The sequence below is a fragment of the Gymnoscopelus braueri genome (assembly GCF_963280865.1).
Source record: "Gymnoscopelus braueri genome assembly, chromosome: 22".
Taxonomy (NCBI): Eukaryota; Metazoa; Chordata; class Actinopteri; order Myctophiformes; family Myctophidae; genus Gymnoscopelus; species Gymnoscopelus braueri.
In genome coordinates this window covers 10,242,949-10,268,351 of record NC_137624.1, presented here as the reverse complement: position 1 = coordinate 10,268,351, position 25,403 = coordinate 10,242,949, and the positions used below count along the sequence as shown (strand labels likewise).

Below are 25,403 nucleotides of genomic sequence, written 5' to 3'. Positions count from 1 at the left end.
TCTGCCTGACAGCAACGATATAGTGTGCGATTGGTATAATCTGAACTTATAAAGCTACAACAGACAAAAAACAAAAACACTACAAGAATGAAGAAAGGAAGATTACATGTTATCTACTTAAAGGGGAATTTCATTTTTAAACAATTCTGGGGTCATTTTCACATCTTCTCTGGCCTTTGTATGAAATGAAAGTTATTTGATTCAACACTATAAGATATTTGAAATTCCTTAGTCCCTCCTACTGTCCCATTCAACTTCAATCTCCATTTTAACCATTGGACTCATATTTCCTTTTTTTTTTATTTTTTATGAAAAAATAAAAAAAGTGAAATACCCACTTTAACTGATAAGGCCTCAGTATACTTTCTTTTCTAAAACCTTGTTTTGTTCTGCTTTAGATGTGATGTGGACAACATAACACTCAAAAAAGCTTACAAATAGGGTACGCACGCACACACGCACACACACGTGTGTGCTCTAATGCAGCCTTACAGCACATCGCGGGTTCAAACCCCGTTCCTGACGATCATTGCTGTGTCTCTCCCTCTTTCCTGTCCATCCTGCACTTGAACTATCAATAAAGGCAGAAAAGCCAAAACAAATCTTAGGAAAATGAATTACCCAATACCTAGAAATGTAGTTGTGTGTGGCTTTCCTGCTGCTCTGTACCACGTATTCCCCCAAGTCACTGAGGATGTCCTGTTAGATCTCATAAGAGTGTGTGTGTGTGTGTGTGTGTGTGTGTGTGTGTGTGTGTGTGTGTGTGTGTGTGTGTGTGTGTGTGTGTGTGTGTGTGTGTGTGTGTGTGTGTGTGTGTGTGTGTGTGTGCGTGCGTGTGCGCGCGCGCGCGTGTGTGTGTGTGTGTGTGTGTGTGTGTGTGTGTGTGTGTGTGTGTGTATGTGTGTGTGTGTGTGTGAGTGTGTGTGTGTGTGTGTGTGTGTGTGTGCATGTGTGTGTGTGTGAGAGTGTGTCTGAATGTGTGTTAATGGGCGATGGGAGGGGAGAAGCTCAGGCTGCCTGACTGCCCAGATAGTCCAGGACAGCAGAGTTGGTAGAGTTGTCTAACTTGTCTTGTTGTGATTGACACAAACCCCAAGCTGTTCACTCTGAGACGAACCGTCCCTCTTCATCATTGATCCTTTCCACACACCAACATATCAAGGTAATACGACCAATTTGCTGCCTCAAATTCAGTTGACGTGGTTTAACTTTAGTACTTAGATAATTGGGAATGATACATTTGTGTATATTGATTGTGGAAAGTGGGGACATTTCGGTCCTGGTACTTTTCCTTTCAAAGATATCTTTTGGGGCTTTTCTGCCTTTAATTGATAGTGTACAGTGGAGATGGACAGGAAACAGGGAGAGAGAGATGGGGAGAGATATACAGTAAAGATCATCGGGAACGGGACTCAAACCCACAATGCACTGTCAGGCTACATCGTCCTGGTACTTGAGTGTGTCTTACATTACTATCCTCGTAACATCACTGTGTGTTTTGCAACCGCTTTCATCCACATATACAAACTTTATGGATATTTATCTGTATTGTTGATAGGGATCACAAAGGAATTGTACTGAACACAGTAACAGCGAGCATTTCAAATTCGAATTATGAATTTGAAGCAAGCAAGAGTTCCAAACATAGACAGTAAAAAGTATGGACAACGTTACACCCGTAAATGAAGCCTATTTTTCAACAATTTCAATTCCGCCATCTTTCTATATCCTATATGCACTCGGAAATTAATGCTATTGGTTGGGACCAGAGCGGGGGTGGGGAATGAATGCTATTGGTTGTGTAGCTTGTCCATCAAATCATCACAAGGTAGCCACTCCCCTCCTACAGCATACCCTACTTTATCATCAATTTTAAAATAAATGCGACCATAATTTATCAAAACGCATATCATGGTGATTGAAAGAAGACTTTAAACTAGCGACTGGCAGCGTATCGTATTTATGACAATGTTTATTAAGGTAATAAAATCAAGTGTAAAGTGAATGGAGCTTAATTACGTCTGACACCAGCAGGGGTGAAACAGCGAGACTACAGGCCATTCATATGAACTGTCTCTTCCTATATAGCCTCAATTTACAACTCGGAAGCTGGCCCCTTGGTTCCAAACAATGCATAGTAGATTCACACAATCTGCGAAACAGAGTTCTAAATGCCTTTTATAACTGCACTATTATAAGTCACTTAGAATATCCTGGAATCATATTTTCATAGCCCAGCATGTCTACCTAGACTCTCCTGTTGTGATGTGCTTTTCTTATGTAATGTTTGAAAACGTATCAAACACACCGAGTCTGACACAATGTCCTCTCTGCTTTTAACCCCAGAACATGTCGCTTGAAGACCACAGTAACCACTCCTTCCACAACGACTCGTGGTGGGACACTGAGTGCACCCTCGACATCAACACGGACGGACGGCGCATTGCACTCTTCCTCCTCTACCTGTTCATCTTCACGGTGGGCCTGTTGGAGAACACTGTGGTCGTCTGGGTCAACTGGCGCCGGCGCCACTCGGCCAACGGGGTCCTCTTCTGCATCATCAACATGAGTCTTTCAGACCTCATGGTGATCATGATCTTGCCCTTCTTCATGATGGAGATAACCATGAAACACGTGTGGCTGTGGGGCCACTTCCTCTGCAAGGTCACCAACCTCATCTACGGGGTCAACTTCTACAGCAGCTCCTTCTTCCTGGCCTTCATGACCCTGGAGCGTTATTTGTCCCTGACCAGGCCTTCATCTGCCACCTGCTTTCCCGTGGCGGGCCGGCGCCGCTGGTTGCTCTGTGGAGGCCTTTGGCTGCTATCCTTCCTCCTGGCACTGTTGGAGAACGTTCACGTGAGACTCGCGGAATGGGACGAGCCGGGCTGTATCATGTTTCCTGAGCACAATTTCACAGAGTGGTACATCGTGAATGATTTGTCAGCTGTGGTGTTCCAGTTCCTGGGCCCTGCGGCCATCATCATCACCTTCAACATCCTCATAGTTCGCGCGGTTCGCACGGCTCCGGATGTGCAGGGCCGGCGAGAAGTGTGGCTGGTGCATGTTTACTCACTGGTGTTTGTGGTGTGCTGGCTGCCGTACCAGCTGGTGAAGACGCTGATTCTCATAGACTTCTCACATCCCGTCGCACTCGACGACCCCTTTGTTGTTTTTAGCTGTAATACGCTTCAGGTGCTCTACTTCTCATACACCGTGGTGCAGTGCCTGACCTTCTTCCATTGCATCGCCAACCCCATTCTCTACAACTTCCTCAGCAAGAGCTTCCGCAACAACCTGATCAATACAGTGGTGAACTACATACCCAGAGAGGCGGTTCAGCCTAACGCGGCTGACACAGGGGGAAAAGAGGCCGGCAAGCAGCAGAGGATAAGCGACATGAGTGCCAGTCACTCAGATGTTGAGTCATAAGAAAGCAGGTGATTTGATTTGATTTGATTTATTTAGCAGAAAATATAAAAACAATACAAAAAACAGTACACAAAATATAAAAAGAAAAGTGCCAGGAGGAGGCAAGAAGTCCAAAGGGCTTATACGAGGCCTCCACCTATGTACATATAACAACATTAAAAACATTAATAGAACATGATTTGTAAACAACAGATTTATTGATTGAATGGACTTCTGTCACATCTATGCAAAAATACAGATCCAAGACATTCTCTACATGATAAAAACCAGTGGAAATAAAAGTAAAAGTAAACAGTCGCAATCTGCAGTCACATGCACTTTGCAGAGGCACAGATTATACACTGTATTATCAGTCATTGGTAGCGCCTTCTTTCAAAGACTCATTCTGCTGTTTGTATCGTTAGAATGATGAGCTCACCAACACCATCCTGTTTCATGTTTTGTTTTCACACATTTAACACAGTTTAACACATTTTAAAACAGTGGAGGAAAGGAAATGTTTGCTTTTAGGTCCGATCTGCTGTTGATAAGACCATTCCATTCTATTAAGCCACTTTATTCTTCTTTTTTGACTACATAATCACTAAGCCGATAAAACCTACCGTAAATCATAAAATGGGATCTGAATGCTACTGTATAACACATGCTGTATCATGCAATAAAATAACCTCAATGTTATCCATTTTAACTAGGAAATGTAAGTAACATAGGCTACTACTGTCATTTGCTATAGTTGCAGTACACTATCTCACTTTGTGTTGCTTTGTGAGGAAGTCCAAGCTGATCCTGTGACTTCCATTCAGCCTGCCAGGGTGAGTTTTTTTCCACTTCTAACAATGTGGACTTGGTGATAAGAAGAGGGAGAAGGAGGAGTTCAGGGATTCTGTCCATACCCGGGTTTAGAGAGGTCACAAACCTCTGGAATTCAAACCTACTGTGGATTTACCTGAAGTGTGTTTACCTATGGACTACTCCTGTATGTGGATTTACCTTTCCTTGTTGCATGAAGACCTATGTCCCTATGTCCCTTACCTGTTCTGGTTTAGTGAACTGCACCTTACGAACACTGCGCCTGCTGCTACTTTTAATCTCGCCTCATGGTGGCACATAAATGTACACATCTGCATATTATGATGCTATTGTTGTTTATTATCATGTACATAGTACCTGCTATTGTAAAGGTAGCCTGAATCTCCAGGCTTTTATTTTCCTTCGCATTTTTCTCAAAAAGAAAACCTGGACCAAGCTGTTGACATTCCTGGCATAGGAAGTGGGAGTCAACCTTTCATTTCCCCAACCAACCAGAGTGCAGTGGGCATCGCTCCAAATGTTGTGACGTCAGGGCTCTCATCAATGCTGACATTGTAGAGGAGGAGGGGCGCAGGGCGGGGGCGGGCGCACAGATCGGTGAACCAATGGGAGCCCCCGGCTATTTTCTCACACACACACACACACACACACACACACACACACACACACACACACACACACACACACACACACACACACACACACACACACACACACACACACACACACACACACACACACACACACACACACATCATGTTTTGCTTTTCATTTAACACATCAGAGTTTAAAACAGTGGAGGAAAGAAAATATAGTTTTCACTCCCACAGGAACTCACAAGCAACGTCCAGGATCTTATAGCGGAAATGAATTATAATAACAACGAATTTATGTAAACAGATGCTGCTGTTGGACCAGTGCAAGATAAGACCTTTTTACTATTTAGCCATTTGCAAATGTGGAAATGGATATGCTGTATCGTGCGATAAAATAACCTCAATGTTATCCATTTTAACTAGGAAATGTAAGTAACAATTTGCTGAAGTTGCAGTACACTATCTCGCTTGTTTTTGCTTTGTGAGGAAGTCCAAGCTGATCCTGTGACTTCCATTTCAGCCTGCCAGGCCGAGTTTCTTTCCACCTCTAACAACGCGGACTTGGTGTCACCAAGTTGGTGATAAGAAGAGGGAGAAAGAGGACAAGAGTTCATGTATCTGTCCATACCTGGGCTTAGAGAGGGTCAAAGGTCACAAACCTCTGGAAGCGAGACGTGCAGAATACCATGCAAAATACTTCATCACTGAAATTCTGATGATGAATTAATTTTTGAAGGTGGTTGAGGAGGGAACATAAGTCCGGCGCTATTAAGTCCATTCGTTTTAGAGAGTAGACCTGGACAAACAGACAAGCTGTGAACTATCCTGAGCCAAAGATAATGCAGTAAATGTTATGCTTCCATCGCTTGCATAAATAAAAATGATATCTATGCCATTCTGTCATACAAAGTGTGTGACATTGTGACAAAGTATCTATCTGAAGGAAGCATAAAGGAATTAAGCTTCAGCTCTTTCAATCAATTAAGGTCACAAGACCGTCACAGATGTTGATTATTTCATAGGTGAAACAAACATCTGTATGCTATAATAAATCGATGAAGTAAGTCCAGTACTAGTTATTTTTTATGTGTGACAACGTATCATTATGACAATGTGTAGATCTGGCTATACTGCTGCCTTATCTGCCTTCCACATGAAAAGGGAAAAGAATCACATCTCACAATCATGATTATTTCAAGACATTTACTGGTTAACTGCACCAATATCTTAATGAAATCATTGGATGGTATTTGGCCCGCACCTTACTGTAGCAGAATGATGTATATTTGTGTCTCAGACAGTAGGCCTATATGCTAAACCCTCAAGAGGCCACATATGAAGGCCATTATGCCTCATTTCCACTAGATGGCACTGGTTAACCATAAGTATTAGACCATTCCTTTTTTAAGTCTCATTTTCCTGTTATTTGGTCATTAATATTCCTGGCCTAGTGTATAACATTTGAATTGCTTGAATAGAAAATTCAAATTAGAAAATGTTAGTAACATTGCTTTAGACATTTTAAATAAAACTTCTAAATAAGGGGTCTTCAACTTTTCTCAGGCCAAGGACCTATAGCTGAAAGAGAGATGAAGCAGGACACTACATATTGTATAAAATGATGTTGCAGATTAAACTTTTTCAGATTTCATAGATAGCTTCATAGACTTTGACCGCACTATCACAACTATGTGCTGTGTAAATTCACGTTTTTTGTTTGTTTGTACATATTTGTTTTTCTATTAATATATTGGATTCATGTTAATATGCCTTTGTCAGACAGTTAACCATCATGTACCGGTAATCCATCAATACTTAGCAAACTTGACCTTTGGTTCTGTACTTGGTTTGCTCTTTTCCCCTCTACACCAAACCTCTTTGCAGAAAATAGCCGATAGGCCTACACACTCACAACAGTTGTGAGCTGATACATTGTGAAGTTGTAAATTGGATATTTTTGGCGAATGTTCCGGGTTCGAGAGTTCAAGTGGTTAATATAAAAAATGTAAAAAATCTTTCACACAAAGATTTGGCGCCTTTTGTGTAGTAATTCTGAGGACCCCCTAGGGCCCCCGGATCCCCTGTTGAAGAACCATGGTCTAAATAGTTCTATAAGGAGAATAACAAGGCCAGGATGGACCTTTGTTGTTTCTTTTTATCAATAGAATTGTATTCATTAACATCTATGCATGTTCTTTGTGGGGATTTTTGCCTTACATTTGCAGCATGGGGGAAAGCCCAAGCCAAATGTCCCACTTGTGAGACAATAAAGCTGACCTTGCCCTTGATGACATTAACATCTAGTGGTTTAGTATTTTATATTTCACGGTCACGTTCTTTCTTTTACCAACACGTGTCAGATTGAAGATAAACCCAGCAGCTTTTTGTATCAAACCCATTTTAAATGCAGCCAACACTTACTACTCTAAGCCTACGCCTACTCTAAGCTCCTTCACTGACCAGGGACTGGAGTGAAAAATACCAAATATGTGTATTCTAAGGTTTTGGCATATTGCAGAAGTGGAGTCTACATACTTCAGAAAGAAATGAAAGGTATTGGAATGGGTTAAAGTATTCCTACTTGAACAAGTTAAGTATTCTGCAATGCCAATTAATAACAATTGACAATTCAGAGAAAAAAACACCTGGCTGCATGCAGTGCATAGCAACACCAGAGAGGCAAACCCCAACACACTTGTAGCATCTCTGTGAATCAAAGATCGTATTGTATTCATCACCCCCCCCCCCCCCCACACACACACACACACACACACACACACACACACACACACACACACACACAATAACACACAAGGGTCGGTCTGTCTTTCCTTCACCGTGTTTTTGTGTATTGGGGGAAAGTTGCATAGCCTTTGCTCAATGGCAATCACCCTTTGAACTCACACTGAGGCAATAATCCACAGAGAATCCCCTCAGCATGATAATGCAAAACAAAACAACATCACTGTAGCCTAATTATAATCAATTTACAAAACAAACTAGGCTGCCACCCCACAGTTGTATAAGAGAGACTGTGTTACAGAATAATGTGCATTATTCTCACTGCTTTGTGTGTTCTCTTGTGAGCCATTTTTGTCAAATTTTTGTCTTTTTTAAATAGAAATGCAATAAGCAAACTGACAAATATTTTGCAACAAAAAACTGGGGCATTAACTGCTGTGAACATAAAAAAAAGACAGTTCCTGAAGCTTATGGCTTCTGGAAGCAGAATCAGTAACTTTACAGTATTTTGTGTAAACTCTGCAAAGTTCGTATCTCTGATGGAGAGATTAGTACAAATGTAACAAATTATTGGCATCAAAATATACTTAAAGTACCAAAAGTAAAAATAAAAGTGCCCATTTGGCATTCACACAATCTCAGAGTTTATTGTTGACTCTGGGGAACTTGATCTGCTTGTTACCATGGTTACTTTCAATGCACTCACGCCCACCCTGCGCCCAGTGGTGGAAAGTAACTAAGTACATGTACTCAAGTACTGTATTTAAGTATTTGTTTTTACTTTACTGGGGTCTCTCCAATTGTCAATGCTTTTACTTCTACTCCAATACATCTCAGAGGCAAATATTGTACTTTTTACTCCATTACAATTATTTGACAATTTGAGTTACTTGTTACTTTGTGATTATTGTTACAAAACATGCATTAACCATGCACTTCAGCCCTATTCAAAAAGACTACTTGAAAACAGCAGATCTACAAGCTCAAAACACTGAGCTTGTAGATCTGCTATTTTCAAAAAGACTTGTACACACATTTTATGCATTTGAAAACTTTTGAAATGGGACTGTTCTGCAAAATGAGTACTTTTACTTTTGGTACTTTAAGTATATTTTGATGCCAATACTTTTATGCTTTTACTCAAGATTTTTTTTTTAAAAGAGTATTTCTATACTGCGGTATTGATACTTTTACTTAAGTAAAACATTTGTGTAGGCTACTTCTTGAATTCCACCACTGCCTGTGCCTGCGCCCAACCCCTCCGTCCCTATCTGTGTGAAGTGTTTGGTGATTCACACACACACGCACCACGGCACGCATGGACGCGCGCGCGCGCGCGCGCACACACACACACACACACACACACACACACACACACACACACACACACACACACACACACACACACACACACACACACACACACGACACACACACACACACACACACACACACACACACACACACACACACACACACACACACACACACACACAGGTTTGAATCCCCCCGTCCAGCCGCCATGCTGCGCTGAGCTGAGCAGTGTTGCCGCGTCTGCTTATTATAAGCGACTTTGGGCTTGTTTTTCTGTGAAGTTGCTTGTAAATATTGGTAGTTGCGTGTTTTTGGGGGCTTGTTTCTATAGTGTAGTTGCTTATTTAGGCTCGTTTCCTAATGTTGTTTAAACCAGTGGTTCTCAAACATTTTCATGTCAATGAAGGAAGGAATCCCAAATGAATTAGCCATGGTTCACATGACGCTCCGACAGTCATGTTTCAGGGCTACAAATTAATATGTGTTTGTATATATGTGAAGGTCCGCAACCTTCTGAAAATATTTTGTGCCAGAGACCCCCCCCCCCCATAAACGATTTAGTGGATTTGAAAATGTTCCCACATTTAAAAAAATGTCCCCAAGATTTGTCTTTGAAAATAGCAGATGTGACTAGCAGCTCACAACTTTGCTTGTAGATCGGCTATTTTCAAATAGTAATGTTTATAGGGTTAGAGCGCTCTGAGGTGGCCAATGTAATTATGTCCTGACCTCGCTCCTTTTGGGCTTGTTTTCATAGAACCCGGTTGCTCATTTCTCTCGCATGACCTGGCAACACTGGAGCGGAGCGACAAACCCAACTCCTTTGCTTTAGTTTGCAGCCAGTTGGACACGAAAGTCATCTCTGTAGTCTGTGTGTACCGTACGGCGACACAAAGAGGATCATATCTCTCTCTCACCGGGTGAGTGCGATCGTTCGGGGTGTGTGTGTGTGTGTGTGTGTGTGTGTGTGTGTGTGTGTGTACTGTATGTACGTGAATGCACCGTTTAATAGCCGATCGCCTAAAGTAAATGCTGAAACGCTGTTTTTTATTTATTCAAGTTGGGTCTCTTTACTCCTGAGTCACAGGACAGGACGGGCGTGCTGCTCTCGCTCTCACACAGTCAGTCCGACCGGCTGGTTCACTGCACACTTCTTTAGTTGACTCTACAGTGGTTTAGTTACTTTAGTTACTCAGATGACCTTAGTTTACTCTACACTTAGTTGTTTAGTTTCCTCCTGGTTGTTGCCCCAGGGTGGGACAGGAGTCACAGGACAGGCGTGCTGCTCTTACTCTCTCACACAGTCAGTCAGACCGGCTGGTTTACTGCACACTAAGATCTCACGTTGTTGCACTTGTTGCCAGTGGTTGAAAGTCACTATAAGTGCATGTACTCAAGTACAGTACTTAAGTACCATTTTGGTATACTTTTTACTTTACTGAATTTCCAATTTTCTGTACTTTTTCTACCCCACTATATCTGAGAGGCAAATATTGTACTTTACTCAGCTTGTAGATCTGCTATTTTAAATGATTTTTATACATTTGGAGACATGTGAAATGGGATATTGTGCATAACAAGTACTTTTACTTTTAGTACTTAAGTGTATTTTGACGCCAATACTTTTGCACTTTTGTATGTATGTTTTTTTGTCATAATAATCAAAATCTACAAAGTAACTAAAGTTTTCAAATAATTGCAGTGAAGTAAAAGTACAATATTTGCCTCTGAGATGTAGTGGATTAGAAGTAAAAGTATTGAAAATTGGAAATACTCCAATAAAGTAAAAAATACCTCAAAATTGCACTTAAGTACAGTACTTAAAGTAAATGTACTTAGATACTTTCCACCACCGTAATTGACTGGGGGGTTTGCTGGTGGTGGCGGATTGTTGCAGCTCACTCTCAAACTGAAAGTTTGACTGCAGTTGCTGTCAGTCCAGTGTGTGTCCTTGAAGCTGGTGGTTGGAATCATTCCTGAACAGTTTGTCTCTCCACGGCTGTCTTTAAATGCCAGACTGGCACTCAGAGGTCATTGAGGGGCTTCTATACCCTTGGCACGCATAAATAAAGGGCGCTCTTTCATTGCAACAACAAAAGACCTTTATTGAAATGAGTGAAGAGCCTATATCCACCACCTAACCACAGTTTATGTGGGGGTTGTTCGGAGAACGGAGCTGCAGGCAGGCGGCAAGAGCACCTGTATGCTCTCTGGCTGTCTCTACCCTTTAGTCCCATATTAATAAAGTCCACCCTGGCTTCTGTCAAGCAAGGCATTTGTGAATTTTACCATATCGAGCTAAGTAAATCAAAGGGCTCATGAGGGCTGGTCAATATCTATATCTTGATGCGAGACTAGATATTGGGATTTTGGATATGGCATAAGTGTTGTCATAACCTGTTTTTAATCACGTACGCCCTATTTTATACTTAGAAATCAAATTAAAAGTGAAATAGCCGATCTACAAGCTCACAACGCATCGATGTGTTGTGAGCTTGTAGATCTGCTCTTTTTTTTTTACGTAAAAAAGATATAATCACAATACGATATTATCCTCATCACAATATCGAGTTCTTTATTTAAAAAATATTGTGATAACTGATTTTGTCCACATCACCCAGCCCCGCCATGATATTTGAGATGTGGACTGTAATGTGTCAGTCTTAGGTCAGTGTTTTACAAATAAAACCATGTCTAGTTTTATGTCTAAATCAACCCGAAACTCTAGTGTAAACTATGAATTGGGAGGAATTAGAAGTTATGGAAGTTCTTCACCTCATTCCAACTTGCCCTCTGTCCTAAAGAGGGCAGTCGGTGGCTCTCAGCCACCGTAGCTAGGCTATGCTCTCTATTCATTCTGCTTTCTTTCTGCCTGGCTTTCTTTTCCCTCTCAAGTTCACCTCCCTCTCAAATTAGGGACACTATTTTGAGAAGCTAAGGGTTGTGTTGAATCATTGGTGGTGGTGATATTGTCTGAGTAGTCTTATTTTGCAGTTTTTCTGTGGGTTGGACATCAGATGATAGTGATGCATTACAAACGCACTTGTCATCATGACATTGTCTAAGCTTATGGGAATGCATTGATGAATGACTCATGTTACTTTTTTGAGGTTTTTCTTTCTGTATTGTATTGTAATTTGTAATTTTTTCCCAGTTTTTTATCTTAAGTTCTTTGCCGCAAGGCATTGTGAGCTTATAGATAGGCAATTTGCGGGCCAAAAAACCTGTTGCTTAAAGGCAAGTGAAGACGGTGTTTGGGTTCTTCTATTTTATCTGCTCTACCAACACACCTGTTCCTGAGCTGTTACTGGGTATGCAAAAGACTTTGGTTTACGCAATTACTGGCCAAAAAACGAGAGAAGGTGTACAGGGATAAAAGGAGGAGGCAAAGTACAAAGAATATAGAGTTTAATGTCTCAAAGCTTATTTTATATAAAGCATATTGAATTGCCGTCTTGTTGAAATGTGCTATACAAATATACTTGCCTTGCCTTGCCTTACATTCAAGTTAAATAAATGCATTCCAGCACCACTACAGATTTAGCTTCCCTTACTTAAGCAGTGTGGGAGAGTTGGAGACTATGCAAGCTATTCAGTGTTTCACTAACTGGAGCTACTTTGTTGTCTAAATCTATTTTCCAGTTTCATTAGTGACATTTAAATCCTCCCACTCTTCTACTTCCCTCAACCAGGCTGTATGACTGGCCTTCCCTTAGGGCCTCAATAAGTAATTATTCTGCCTCATCAAGTTCGATTCCACAGGTCCTTGGCTGGGTCATGGCTGAAGCATGGGGCAGCTACCAGGACCTTGTCGATATGATGGCTGCCTGGCACTGCAACAGGAGGAGGGCATGCCAGAATCATGTCAGCCAGAGCCCTGGGGGCCTGGATAGCTGGCTAGAACAGGATATTGCTGTGTGATCATTCACCAGCTGGAGACAAATCATTAAACCACTGGATGCGTGCTGTTGAGCTGTAGAGGCATTGCAGTCTCCCTGACTTTGTCTTAAGGCTGCATGCTTTTGGTCTTATCACTGAAAACCCAACCAGGAGACATTTTTGCAATTCCTCTTCCTTTTGTTATCGCAATGCTGTTTGTTTGTGTAAGCAGCATTTATCTTGATTTGTAGGTAGAAGAAGTTGTGAAAAGATGAGCCCTGATTGCGAAACTAATGCATGTAGTAGTTAGTTGGAAGTTAGTCTAGGCTCAAGATGTTTAAAAAAGTAGCCTACGGAAGTACAGAACTAGAACTATCAAATTGTCACTTTGATGTTGGTTTTGAAACATTAAGAGTGAGTCATATTCAAATGAGAGAAAGGAGCTCATCCGTTTGGCTGGAGTAAAAATCTCCAACAAGGTGCTAATTGGTGGCTAAGTGGGTGACAAAATATTTTGCAAGAAAAGGGAAGAGACCAAGGCACTCTTGTGGAAAAATTCAAAAGCCTTTAATAGTCTGGCTAATGCAAAAAATACACCTATGCGGCAACAATGGCTTCATCAGGGTGACCAAAAAACATTTAAGAATCTTTCTAATGATTTGAAGGTCCATTAGAGAGAGCCAGAGAGAATTGCAAAACAAATAGCAAAACACTGGTCTGTGTTTATGTATTGATTTAGCTTCTATTAGGCCTACTTCTTGTTTAGTTTAGTTTTTTTAGTCAGGGGGAAACGGTAGTGATTGAATGTTACTATTTAATGGGACCTTCTATTTTAAGAATGCTAAGCAATACATTCGTTTTAGCCTATAATTAGTTTGCTTCTGTATTTAATTTGTTTGTGGAAAAGCTATCCTGTCTTAAAGTTGCTGTTCATGTCATTCATTGGAAGCACAGGATTCACATTTAGATGGAATTACTTAGAACACTCCAACCGTACATAGGCACATTAACTCTAGTCGTACATTGGCACGCAAACCAGCGCTAGCCTCTTTATTCTTCTTGACCAATAATCAATTTAAAATGCGTAGGGAATGGGGGAATTCAGTCAGGAACTGCTTGGCTGAAAAGGAGCTTTGTTTTGAACATGAACTTTGTGCAGAAGTGGCACATGTTTGGATGTCAGAGGGATTATTTACTTGGCATGCCTTGTTTAGGTCTTGGAGTCTTAAGATCTCCCTATGGAAGAAAAAATGTAATGTTGACATTGCTTCTAACTAGAGCCGAGCCAGTGTTGTATGGCACATGTTATTACACATACAGGTTGTGTGACATCATGTAGGTATATAAATGCAATGAATTGGTTTCAAGGGAGACCCCATTTGAGTGAGCTTTTCCTGTGCTTACAGGTAATTTAATAAAGACTAATGGATTTGAGACGATTCATTACCACGATGGTTTCCTCACAGACTGCATGGCTCTTATTAACCACAATGACCCTAGCATCCTTATTCTGGGGTCAAATATAATAGAACTACCAGTAGATGTGCTATTTTCAGTGAAGAGATTTGGTGTACAGGGAAAAATAGGGGGCTACTAATAGATGCCAAAGAAGCGTAGGCTATAGGGGTTAGTATTTAAAGCAGACAACGGGCAGTCGTGCCGGCATGTGAGCATGAAAACTGGCTGTAGTTTTTGAGTCGTGTCCCGCGCCGTTGCCGGTAGTCAGCCATTAGCGTGGTCCGATCACCTGACTAAGCATGTTGAATTGGCAGCGGAGCTCTCTGATAGGCTGCTCAGCCTGAGCCAATCAGAGCATGAGAAGAAGTGACCAGAAAGCCAACCACACATAGAAAAAGGGACACACAGATGCAATATTGACGTGAAGGTGGAATGACAATGATGTTAGTTTTTGTCTTTCCAGTTGAGGTGCAGTGAATAACCCCATCCAAGCGTATTTAGAGAATATATCAAACGGATTGATAACATTAATGCACACAGCGAGTTAAACATCTGTAGTCTAGGAAGGGCTATTACACACTGCAAGAGATTTCCCTGATTATGCTATCGCTGACCTTTTTTGGCAAAACTCCCGACAAATCCCTGATCTGACGCAAGATCAGGCTTCGCACTCCGTGGTTTTGCTCGCTGTGTGCGAAACGTACTGCGAGAAGTTCCGACCGCGATTCTAGCGCTCGTCGATCCATCCCCGAGCGTTTCTAGGTATCTAGCAGGTTTGATATTTGGCTCTGTCGCCGACTGGAAATGATACAGTATGAACAGGGTTGTGACCGCACCCCGAGGAGATCCGTGCTACAGCCAATGAGAGCACAGGACAGCTCAATGTAGACCAATATATAGACCTTTATTCCGTGGGTAAATTCAGGTGTCATACTACATATTGGTAGCAATATAAATATTTCTGTTAAATATAGTCTATAAAGCCGAATCGATCTACAAGCTCACAAGCTGTCATGATGAGGTTGTGCAACCAATATATTTTCGTTATTTGAAGTACAATGAAGTATAGGGCTTAAGTATCATTCATAGTCGGACGTAAGGATACGTAACTAGCGCCAGCGCTCCTTGCGTCGTCGTTTTTGTCTCCCCCTCCGTCACTTACGGCTCCAGGATTTCCGTCCGTGCAGTCAACATTCACCGTCAGGCCGACGTACGTTCGTTTGTACGTTGGCTGTAGTACCAGTGGAACCCGTTGGCAGTATAAGGAAAAAAAGTTTTCCTCGGGCCCTCTTTCTCCAAAAAAAAGACCCACGTTGGTTGGTGGAAGTACTTGAGTAAATGTACTTAAGTATAGACCCGTCGATCCACGGTCTGTGACAATATATAGCATATATAGCACAGTGCAGTAGGGGTCGAAACTCACGTTTTGTAGACAACCATTGTTTTTGTCTAGTTTGTGGACTAGTTTGTGTCTTTTATTGCGTTGTTTTGGCTAGATGCTACAATGGTAGCTTCATGTTGTTAGCTGCGCTGATGCCAGCAGCTGGCTGTGTTGCCAGGTTTTGTGAGAGAAATAAGCAACCAGGTCTATGAAAACAAGCCCAAAAGAATCGACTAGGATATAGCAGATCTACAATATATGTTTGAGAATCACTGGTTTAAATAATAATTGGCCCAAATAAGCAACTACACTTTAGAAACAAGCCCAAATAAAACCGCAACCACCAATACAAAATTACTTGTTTGTTTACAAGCAACTTTACAGAAAAATAAGCCCAAAGTCGCTTATAATAAGTAGACATGGCAACATTATGGGTACGGCGGTACATACTAGTGGCCATCTAGTGGATGATAGGTGTATTACGCCTGTACACTTTAAAATAAATAAAATAACCCCTAAATAACGTGAGCGACTATGCATGCGTCGTAAAGAACGGACGGAATCCCTCACCCCCTGACGCACGTTTTAGACCCATCTAGGGACTATGAACGGGCCTTAAGTGGACACTTAATGGCAATGTGGTCTATGTTATTTTAATACAGGCTCATAAAAATAAGGCAACATAAACACATAGAAATGGAATAAGTATGAAAAATGTATTGGTTTGTGATCAGATTGATGCTTAAAGAACAGTAAAGACACCAGGCTAACTAATGTGGCATTGCTTTCATGAAACCGAGCCATGGATAAACATATCCAGGATAACTGGCTAAGTTAATCTGGTTAGATAACTCAGTCATGAAACCGATTCATGGCTAAGCCAAGATAAATTCATTCAGGATGGCTGATAAATCTCGGGTTAATCTGCTATCTAGGTTTCGTGAAACAGGCCCCAGGTCAGTTACTAGTAGTCACAGTTAAGGGCCGGCGTCCACACCAAGAATGAGAACTGAAACGATATCTACGTAGGATGATAATGGTGTGAGCATCCACATTCTGTAAACATGTTGCATGTGACGTGAGTGATGTGTTGAACATGTAAGTTTGGTTAGATTTTGATTGGCTGTCAGTGCTTCTATCGTTCGTCAAATCGCTCTGAAAGCAAGTAAGCAACCATATCGTTCACCACTGTCATTTATCATTATATTTGTGGTGCGGACTCCACCGCCATCCACTCGAGATAAAACAACATTTAATTGGTGTGTGTACTGTGGACAGGCCTTTAGTCCAAACAAGTCAGCTTGGTGGGCCTTTTATTCTACAAGTTGGCCATGCGAGGGTATTTGGCATCAGTCAACTTACCTGGTATAAAACGAGTGCAATAAATCTGCAAATGGCTTTTAGAGTGTTTAAACAGTAGCACTTTACCTCCTGCTGTGGAAAACACTGTAAACAATGTTATATAAGAGACCAGACACACACAGCACAATATGGTTCACTCCTTCTCATCCCATCTGTTGATTCTCTCTATTTTTTTATCTGCAAGCTTGATCTACAAGCTCACATTGCATCACAATGTGATGTGTTATGAGCTTGTAGCTATTGCCAGTTGCCACTTTTTTAAAACATTGTGAAAATGTTTGAAACTATTTTATATTTTGTGAAAACGTCCGCCTATAATGGCATGCCCAAAATAGGAATGTCAGGTTGAAAGTGTTTAATTATCTGTCTCATCATGTAATATTCATTTATTATTATTTTATACCTCTACTTAATGGAAAATGTGACTGACATGACAACAACTGTCATTTATAAACCCTTATAGTTTACTGACATGACAACTGTCATTTATAAACCCTTTATAGTTGACTAGAAAGAATAGTATGAGGATATAGTGTGTATTCTGTGTAATATGACTCATGTGCCTACATCTAAAGCAGTAACTCAGGACCCAGTTGGTGAAGTCAGGTGCCAGGCCAGTGTGGAACTCTATAACATTGAAGTGTTTTATACCGACCTACAGGCCATTTGGTCTTATCATATAGATCAATGGATCTGGATCAACCACCTTTGATACACAAGCCCTGTCCTGCCACACCCTAGCCCCCCCACCCCCTTGGGCAACGACAAGGAGTAACATCTGGCTCCAAGCAAAGGTAGATGTAGATAGCTAGTGTGCATGTGCTGTCTGCCCAAATGAATTTCAGCATTCCTGAGATGTCCTTGCAATGTTTGTTTTGTCATATGACAAATGAGTTGTTTGATATGGAGGATAAAACGTTATTGGAAATAAGATACCTATTTAAGCCTTCTTTTTTTTTTCGCAAAGAAGGCTGTGTTCCTAACGTCATGCATATGTCAACATAGAAATACTGTACTGACTTTCAAGGGGGATGCTGGATTTTATTGCTGCTGATAGGAGGGGGAAAACAAGGTAAAGCATTGTACATTATATCATTTATTCAGAATAAGGCCTTACATTGCTTTATTGGTCAAAGTAATTGAACTATTATTACCACTATGACACATTGAAATAGGCTATTTCTGATGGTTTCAGGGGCTACATTAAGAAATGAAAAGGAGCACATTGGCAACCTGCAGCCTGCAGATGAGCAAGTGAAATGTTTTGACAGATGTTCGGTGAAAGCCACATCAACGAGACATGCTCAAGAAGATAGTTTTCCTCAAAATATGGCTGTCCTTTGTACAAATATACTGGAATAAACACTGAAACCACCACCCCTTGGTGGTTTTCAGGATTAACTTTCAGAGGGTTGCCGTAACTCCAGATTTCCTCGTGAAAACTTAAGAGAACTGTTGAAAAGACGACAAGGCCGCTGCCACAGCAGGGCCAAGAGCGACAGGGCACTGCAGTGTAGAAAAAAGTTAACTGAAGCGCTGCTGCAGTGCTATTGACAGCATGCTTGATGTTTTGAAAGGCTTCCCAGCAGCATGGCTGGGAGCAGGGAGCTGGAAGGGTATTGTGTGTGTGGGGAGCTAGTCCACATACAGTACATTCTGTTACCACGGTGCCCACTGCTATCTGACACAGCTGACTGGAGAAAATGTTCTTATGTGATCGTTCGGCTTTTATTAAGTTCGTTGTTGGAAGCCGTCGTCCAGAGATGGGTTTCCTGGCTTGGCAAGCGGTTAATGGGAATTCTAGTTGTGAAGATAAAGACGATGTTCTGGGGGATCTTTTATTGTACAGTGTTGAAATTATTAACCACATGAACCCTGGCAGCCCTATTTTTGGCATGGGTGTATATAGGCGACAATTTACAAAAATAACCAAAGCATAAAATAGCGCTTAAGCGGTTAATTAGTGGGTAGTAGTTCAGTGTTTATTTTTTTTCCGTATGGTGAAAACACACTTATATCACAGCGTCTATGAGGCATTGCCTAAAAAGGTACGAAACCATCTGTTCAGTAGCACGTGGACGAGAGGATGCATGTACACACAACTGCCTTGAATCACAATTTTATGCACAGCAGAAGCTATACGTCAGTGTCACCTATGGCCGAGGGGTCAGCTGCTCGATCTGCAGTCTGTATCGCCTATTAAAGGAGTGCAAAATCCCCCCAATACAAAAGACGCACGCGCGCACGGTCTCACACACACACACACACACACACACACACCCATAACCTCAACCCTCCCCCCTCTAACCCCCCCCCCCCCCCCCCCCCCATTCCTCAATTCCCCTCCCCCTCTCCAGGAATTGTGTGTTGCATTGACGCTGTCCAGAGGCACAGTCTGATGGCTACCGTCCTCCTCTTGGTCTGGTGACCGTGTGGCTTATACCGCTGTGACATGGCAGATGGACTCGTCTTGTCTCAGATGGTTTTCATGAGGAGGAGGTGGGAAGCATTCTGATGCTGCTGCTGCCGTGGGGTTTCGGGGGGGAAAAAGTGGGTTGTGTGTGTGAGTGATGCAAGTGTACCTACCGTCTTATGATTTTCAGCCCTGTCTGCTGTTTGTTTAGGGTAATTATTTATTGAGGGAAGGCGGGAGAGACACGGCGAGAGACAGCAGGAGGGATGCTCTGAGAAAGGGAAAATGAGAGAGCGCAAATAAGGAGGGGGGGGGTGACAGTCGAGGCTTGGTGGAGGTTTGTGCTCTTATTATGCATTTTCATCATCTCTGTCAAGAGAAATATTTGGGAGTAATGACACCCTGACCGGGGCGGGCTGGGTTGAGAGTGGAGCATCTCCATCTATATATACCTGGAAGAATGCCTAACCCGACTGACAGAATGGTAAGATTCACGTCTTGCACAGCTTGTGTGGATGCCCGGCAGGAGTACAGAATCTTCCTTTGTTAGCTGACAAAGGATAACACTTTTGATTGTGTTTAGATTGTGCAGTGCAGAGTGGAGACAGTCTCACGCCTCAAGTGCATGCTATTTTTACTTAAATCCCTCACTTGATGTTGAATAATTTAGTGCTCTGGTCGATGGTGGAATGATCATCTCTGATGCTATGTGAGTAGAAACGGGTCTGTGTTTTCTGTTGATGAAATACAGACATGTATGCAAAATTGAGACCGTTATTGCTAAATAATATTGTCTCTCAATTTCAAGATATGGGCTACCAGCTGAGCTGTGTAGATGCTTAAATGCTAGAAGAAGAAAATATTCATAACGTATGACATTGTTTCTAGTGGGATTCTGCTGGATGGATCCACAAGTTTCTCTCTTGAATTAGCTGGCTGTGCCCGGCAGCTCGTAAATCTAGCTTAAGAGGGGAAGTAACGTGTTTAACTCGGCTCTCCCAGTGTGAACATTTGTATTTCCCCTACAGTGTGCCTGTGGTTTATGCTCTCATTACCCAGACACTAAAAGAGGAGGACCATTTATTTAGCTTGTTTGTGAGCTCAGCTTGCCCTGTCAAAGGACTGATGCTCTAATACGAGGGAATATGCAGTAGATGGATCAAAGCTAGCTGACATGTCATTTTAAGTGCTATTGCTCAACTTCAAAGGACCTGGTTTTCATGGTTCCAAGCAGGTCCTGATCCTCACCAGTCTGTTGTCATTCATGTGGCAGCTAACTACCACCTACAGAGATACGGCCATGGCTTTGGATTGTGCCAACACCTTATTATTCACCCTTGGATCCAGAAGTCATTGTGTTTTAAGTATTAAACCAGGCTTTTCAGTATCCATGTACTGCGTGATTATTGTTTAGTGTACTGTATATGTGGTGGTGGTGAATATGATTTTGATTGGAGAGACGAACGTTTTGTTTTAGCCCAGTCATGCTTTGCATTCTTTCCACAAGGAAAACACTAAGCGCATGACATGCAAACTGCATGGCCTATCTTTCCATATTAAAGAAAACGTTTACTGTTGCGTCTCTGACCGCATTATGTAAAACTCATGGAATCTTTTGCATATTTTTCAACCGTTATGGTTGTATGAGGAAATGGCATTCGGAACGTTCCGGGGTAGCCTGCCCTTTTTATGCTGAAGACCTGAGATAAACTCTTTGGCAGAGACTTGGGATGTTTATTGTTGCTTAGTTTCACAAGCCCATAATACAGGAATTGTCTACGAAGGCTGTCTTAAGGCAATGATAATGATTCGAATAATGACAGTGAACATGGCGCTCTTTATGAGAACAATGCAATTGAATGATACCAGAGGAAATGGGCCTAAATAAAATGTTGCCTGTTCTTAGCCGTGCAAAGCTGTGCACAGACAGACTGGCGAAAGAGTAATAATGTGGTGTTTGTTTGACAGAAAGCACAAGTCGAGAGACACACGGATGAGACTGGCGGATAAAAGACAAACAGGAAAGCAGACACAAAAAAAACCAGACGCAACAGGAGAGAGAGAAAGCGGAGATACCTAACAAGTCTGCATGGGGGGGGGGGGGGGGGGGTTCAGCTCGCCCTCTACCCAGACAGACTGCCTGTGGCTGCAAGTGACTGTCTGTCTGGAATGGGGGCCTGTTTGCCACGCCCTCTCTGGAGACTTTAGGGATGAGCTTGTACTAGTAGATTGGCTATTTTCTCAATTTTTGTACAACAAAGTAAAATAGAGGGTTAAGTGGTTAATCAGTCTAATCGATTATAAAAAAATATGTTTTCGTGTCGATTCGTTATGTAGGGATTCTTTATATATATATATATATATATATATATATATATATATATATATATATATATATATATATATATATATATATATATTTTAAAAAAACGTCTTGATTATTAGATTAACCTACATGAGCAACATTAAGTCGGTTATTGGTTTTAAATAGAGGTTTCAATATATTTATTGCCCAGCCCTGCTGTCTGGGATGGAGGCCACTCAGGATGGGGCAGTGCCTGCCACGCCCTCTCTGGAGAGTTTATGGTAACCGTATCATCTGACTTCCATAAAACCATTAAGGACTCTTAACGAATTGCTTCTGGATTATTCTGGACCACAGAGCCAGCCATGTGGGATCCATTTCTGTACTAGATCAGCTGTTCGTGCGTTGCCGTCAGGGTGAAGAAGAGAGAGTTAATCTAGCCTATCTCTGATTATCTGATTGATCCTTTTACGGGCAAGTCTGTGTTATGTCAATGTGCTGTGTGGACACAGAAGATTATAATCTGCAAGCAGAAAACTCTGCGCTTTATCAGCTTGCCTGGCATTTGCACTGGTTATCGCGATGACAACATATCGCTTTTTTCGATCAGTGCGTTAAGGTTTTGCCTACCCAGCGTGTTGGCCAGGTAATGACGTGAGTGAAATCGGCTCGCTCGCTTACGCTCTCCCCTCTCACACTCGCTCCCTGCCTCTCTCTCTCACAGATTGAGCTCTCCCGCTCTCTATCCCCCTGTCGCCTGTGTGTCTCTCTCTCTCTCTCTCTCGTTGATCGAGCTCTTGTCTGATGTCACACACAGCAGAAACCGATGCCTTTACAACGGCTATTTGCGCGGACATTAACCCATTCTTACCTGGAACGCATCTGTGTCACTTTTTCATTTGAGCTAAAAAGCATTATTTTACACTTTGGCTATTCAAAAATAGCAGATATACAAGCTCATAGTGCGGCACCGAGTGCCGCGCTATGAGCTTGTAGATCTGCTATTTTTGAAAAATCGTGAAAATGTGTGCAAATCTTTGAATATATATTTTTTAAAGCGAACATTTTTAACTGTATTCTTTGCTTCTGGGGGGTCCCTGGAACAAAACATTTTCAGATGGGGGTCGGCGGCCAAATACATATTATTTTGGTGGTCCTTGACATGAAAAAGTTTCTAATATTTTGCTGATAGGCTAATCCCAGGTTTTTGCTGATGCATTTTTCACAGGATATACAGCAATTGCATTCATCGTAGACTCATTGCATCAGTGAATTGAATATTCCAAAGTCAGAAGGCTGCCAGTGCACACACAGGCCTATGGAAATGTGCAGTCCAGTCTGCATTCCTAAATATACAGCATTATGTAATCTGATCTCCATGTGTTCTAGATATTATCATTTTTTTAAACACTGGATGAGCTTCCGAACGGATTATTCATGCTTTAATGTTGTGTCACGTATCTGATATTGTACTGGATGTGAACCAGCTAACAGTGATGCGACATTGTCGTCATCGTCTCCGTTGTGGAATCACATAATGCAATTTGCACGTGTGATTGGATCTCAAGAGAACCCAGTGGTGAATCTGTAGGTCCCTTCATCTTGCCTCTTGTGCCGTCTGCTTGATAGCCTCTTTAACCCCAGCATCCCTATTCTGGGGGGAAGTGGGAACGTCGGCAAAAATAGCAGATCTAGCTTGCTATTTTTGGTAAGGAGATAAAAAGAGCATACCAAGTACAGTTGCAACTCGGATACGTTTTACTAAGTGCAGATGGGGTTGAAGTGGATGGCTGGTGGATCTTCTGTGTGTGCTCAATTTATGCTCACTTTCTGGCTGGCTGCTTTGGTAACCGTAGCAACGGTATACCCAGAAACGGAAAGTGAAGAGACCAAGCCTCGCTAGGCTAATTGTGTGCAAGTGAGGCATGGCTGCAAAGTTAGCCACAGTCATAGTGATGGTTTGTTTTCCCGGGGGCCTTTGTGCTCAAGCCCTGGCTTTTTCATTGTTGTGCCCCCCTGGTGAAGTAAAGTGTTCCAGGGAGCTTGGTGTCTATAACAGATCTGGACACAGCCGAGGACCTGGGGGGTCCTTTTAACTGTGGCGTGGATTCCTTGTCTTTTGCATACATCCAGTAATAATTCGCGTAATCACCTTTTAAAATATAGTAACCACTTTCAAACTGGCATCCCGATTTTGGGATCGGAAATGGCAAACCCATCGTGTATATGGTTATAATATAAGTTAGGGTTAAGATGGGGTTTAACCACTTGCCCCCGAGCATCTCTATTCTAAGATTGTCTAATAAGTGAACATTTGGTGAAAATAGCAGATCTACAAGCTTGCAACGCATCATAACACAACACGGTGTGAGATTGTAGATGTGCTATTTTCTGAGAAGAGATTTGGTGTGTAGAGGGAAAAAAAGGAGGGTGCCAAAGCTAGACCCCTGGGGTACCTAGTACCTAAAGTGGTTAATAATCATATTTTAGTTAAAATGTGTGTATTATCAAGAAGCCTTGACTCAATTGGAGGCTTCTTAAACACGTATGAATGTTTACGTTGCTCTAACATACTTTGCCCTTCTCTCCTCCTACAGAACGGTGTTCCACACATTGCCCTGGGGACTCAAACGCAGCAGTTTTTCCACCTCTTGTGAAGACGAGTGAAGAGCAGTTTTAATGAATCAATATTCGCCAGCTGAAGCCATGACGGACAAGTGAGTGTTTGTGACGTTTGGTGTTTGTTTTCACTGTATAGCGTGTTCTCTGCCTAGGATAACGTCATCACAATGTTCCTGTGTGTGTGGGTGTGTGTGTGTCCTCATGCATGCTGCTCTCACTCTGGAAACTCTCCTGGACCTGTGTGTGTGTGTGTGTGTGTGTGTGTGTCTGTCTTGGACTATGTACAGAAATGTGGGATAATGGGGCGGGGAGGGGGTTCTTATACTACAGAGAAAAGCGTCCTATGGTGGGGGGTTGGTTGTATAAAGACTGCGTCTGTCTTGCCCCTGAAGATGTATGCCATTTGCATCGGGGGCTGATTTGCATTCCTTTGCTGGTATGTTCACTGCTGCTTCTGGTACTCGTTGGTCTTTGCTTTCCTGATGAAACGCAGTCATTTAAAAGGTTTTGAGTATAGGTATACTACAGTATGTATGTGTGACGTGTGTGTGTTTATCACCTTTCCTTTCCTGTAAGCTTCAGTATAGAGAGATTTCGATCAGAGCAGCTCCTTCAAAATGTCTGTTTTGCATCTGTGCTTTTTTTTACCTGCCACAGTGGCGTGGTAAGAATGTCTGCTGTTTGCCTGCGACTGTGGCTTTTTACCTGCCACAGCGGTGCGTGTGTGGGTGTAAAAGTGAAGTTTCCAACCGGATGTCGGTTTAAAAAAAGCCAGACAGAGGTGTGTGTGTGTGGGTGTAAAGTGAAGTTTCTAACCGGATGTTGGTTACAAAAAAGCCAGACAATCTCTTCCACGATCTTCAAATTCTGCAGAGATTCTGTATTCCACCAATAACGACAGAATGTTCACGAAAATGCATTTGAAAATATCTATAAGAATTTCTGCAAAGCTGCTAGCTAGATAGGCTTCGACTAATTTGGTTTCCAGTATGTATTTGCGGGACTGCCAAGGCAAAACGGAAGTGGGGAAATGAGGACTTCTGCTTTATATTTGACTAATTTGCAGAGGCTGTTAGGTCCTATGCCAAA

General features: G+C 42.1%; 2 protein-coding genes across 3 annotated transcripts in view; both read left to right on the top strand.

The window, feature by feature from the left end:
* Positions 1–1,052: 1,052 nt before the first annotated feature.
* Positions 1,053–4,036, top strand: LOC308078177 (G-protein coupled receptor 182-like). Its single transcript, XM_080419301.1, has 2 exons — positions 1,053–1,162; positions 2,347–4,036. The coding sequence occupies exon 2, from the start codon at positions 2,350–2,352 to the stop codon at positions 3,430–3,432; it is 1,083 nt and encodes a 360-aa protein (XP_080275427.1). The 5' UTR covers positions 1,053–1,162; positions 2,347–2,349; the 3' UTR covers positions 3,433–4,036.
* A 5,701-nt stretch (positions 4,037–9,737) lies between these two features.
* Positions 9,738–25,403, top strand: part of sema4d (sema domain, immunoglobulin domain (Ig), transmembrane domain (TM) and short cytoplasmic domain, (semaphorin) 4D) — a 71,513-nt gene continuing 55,847 nt past the window's right edge. For both annotated transcript variants that reach the window (XM_080418579.1, XM_080418578.1), the window contains exons 1-2: positions 9,738–9,814; positions 24,290–24,409. The gene's annotated coding sequence lies outside the window, so the exon portion shown is untranslated. The remainder of the gene's footprint in view (positions 9,815–24,289; positions 24,410–25,403) is intronic.

What these genes read in the sequence shown, in the direction of transcription:
- LOC308078177 (XM_080419301.1), top strand. Translation starts at nt 2,350, where the DNA reads ATGTCGCTTGAAGACCACAGTAACCACTCCTTCCACAACGACTCGTGG.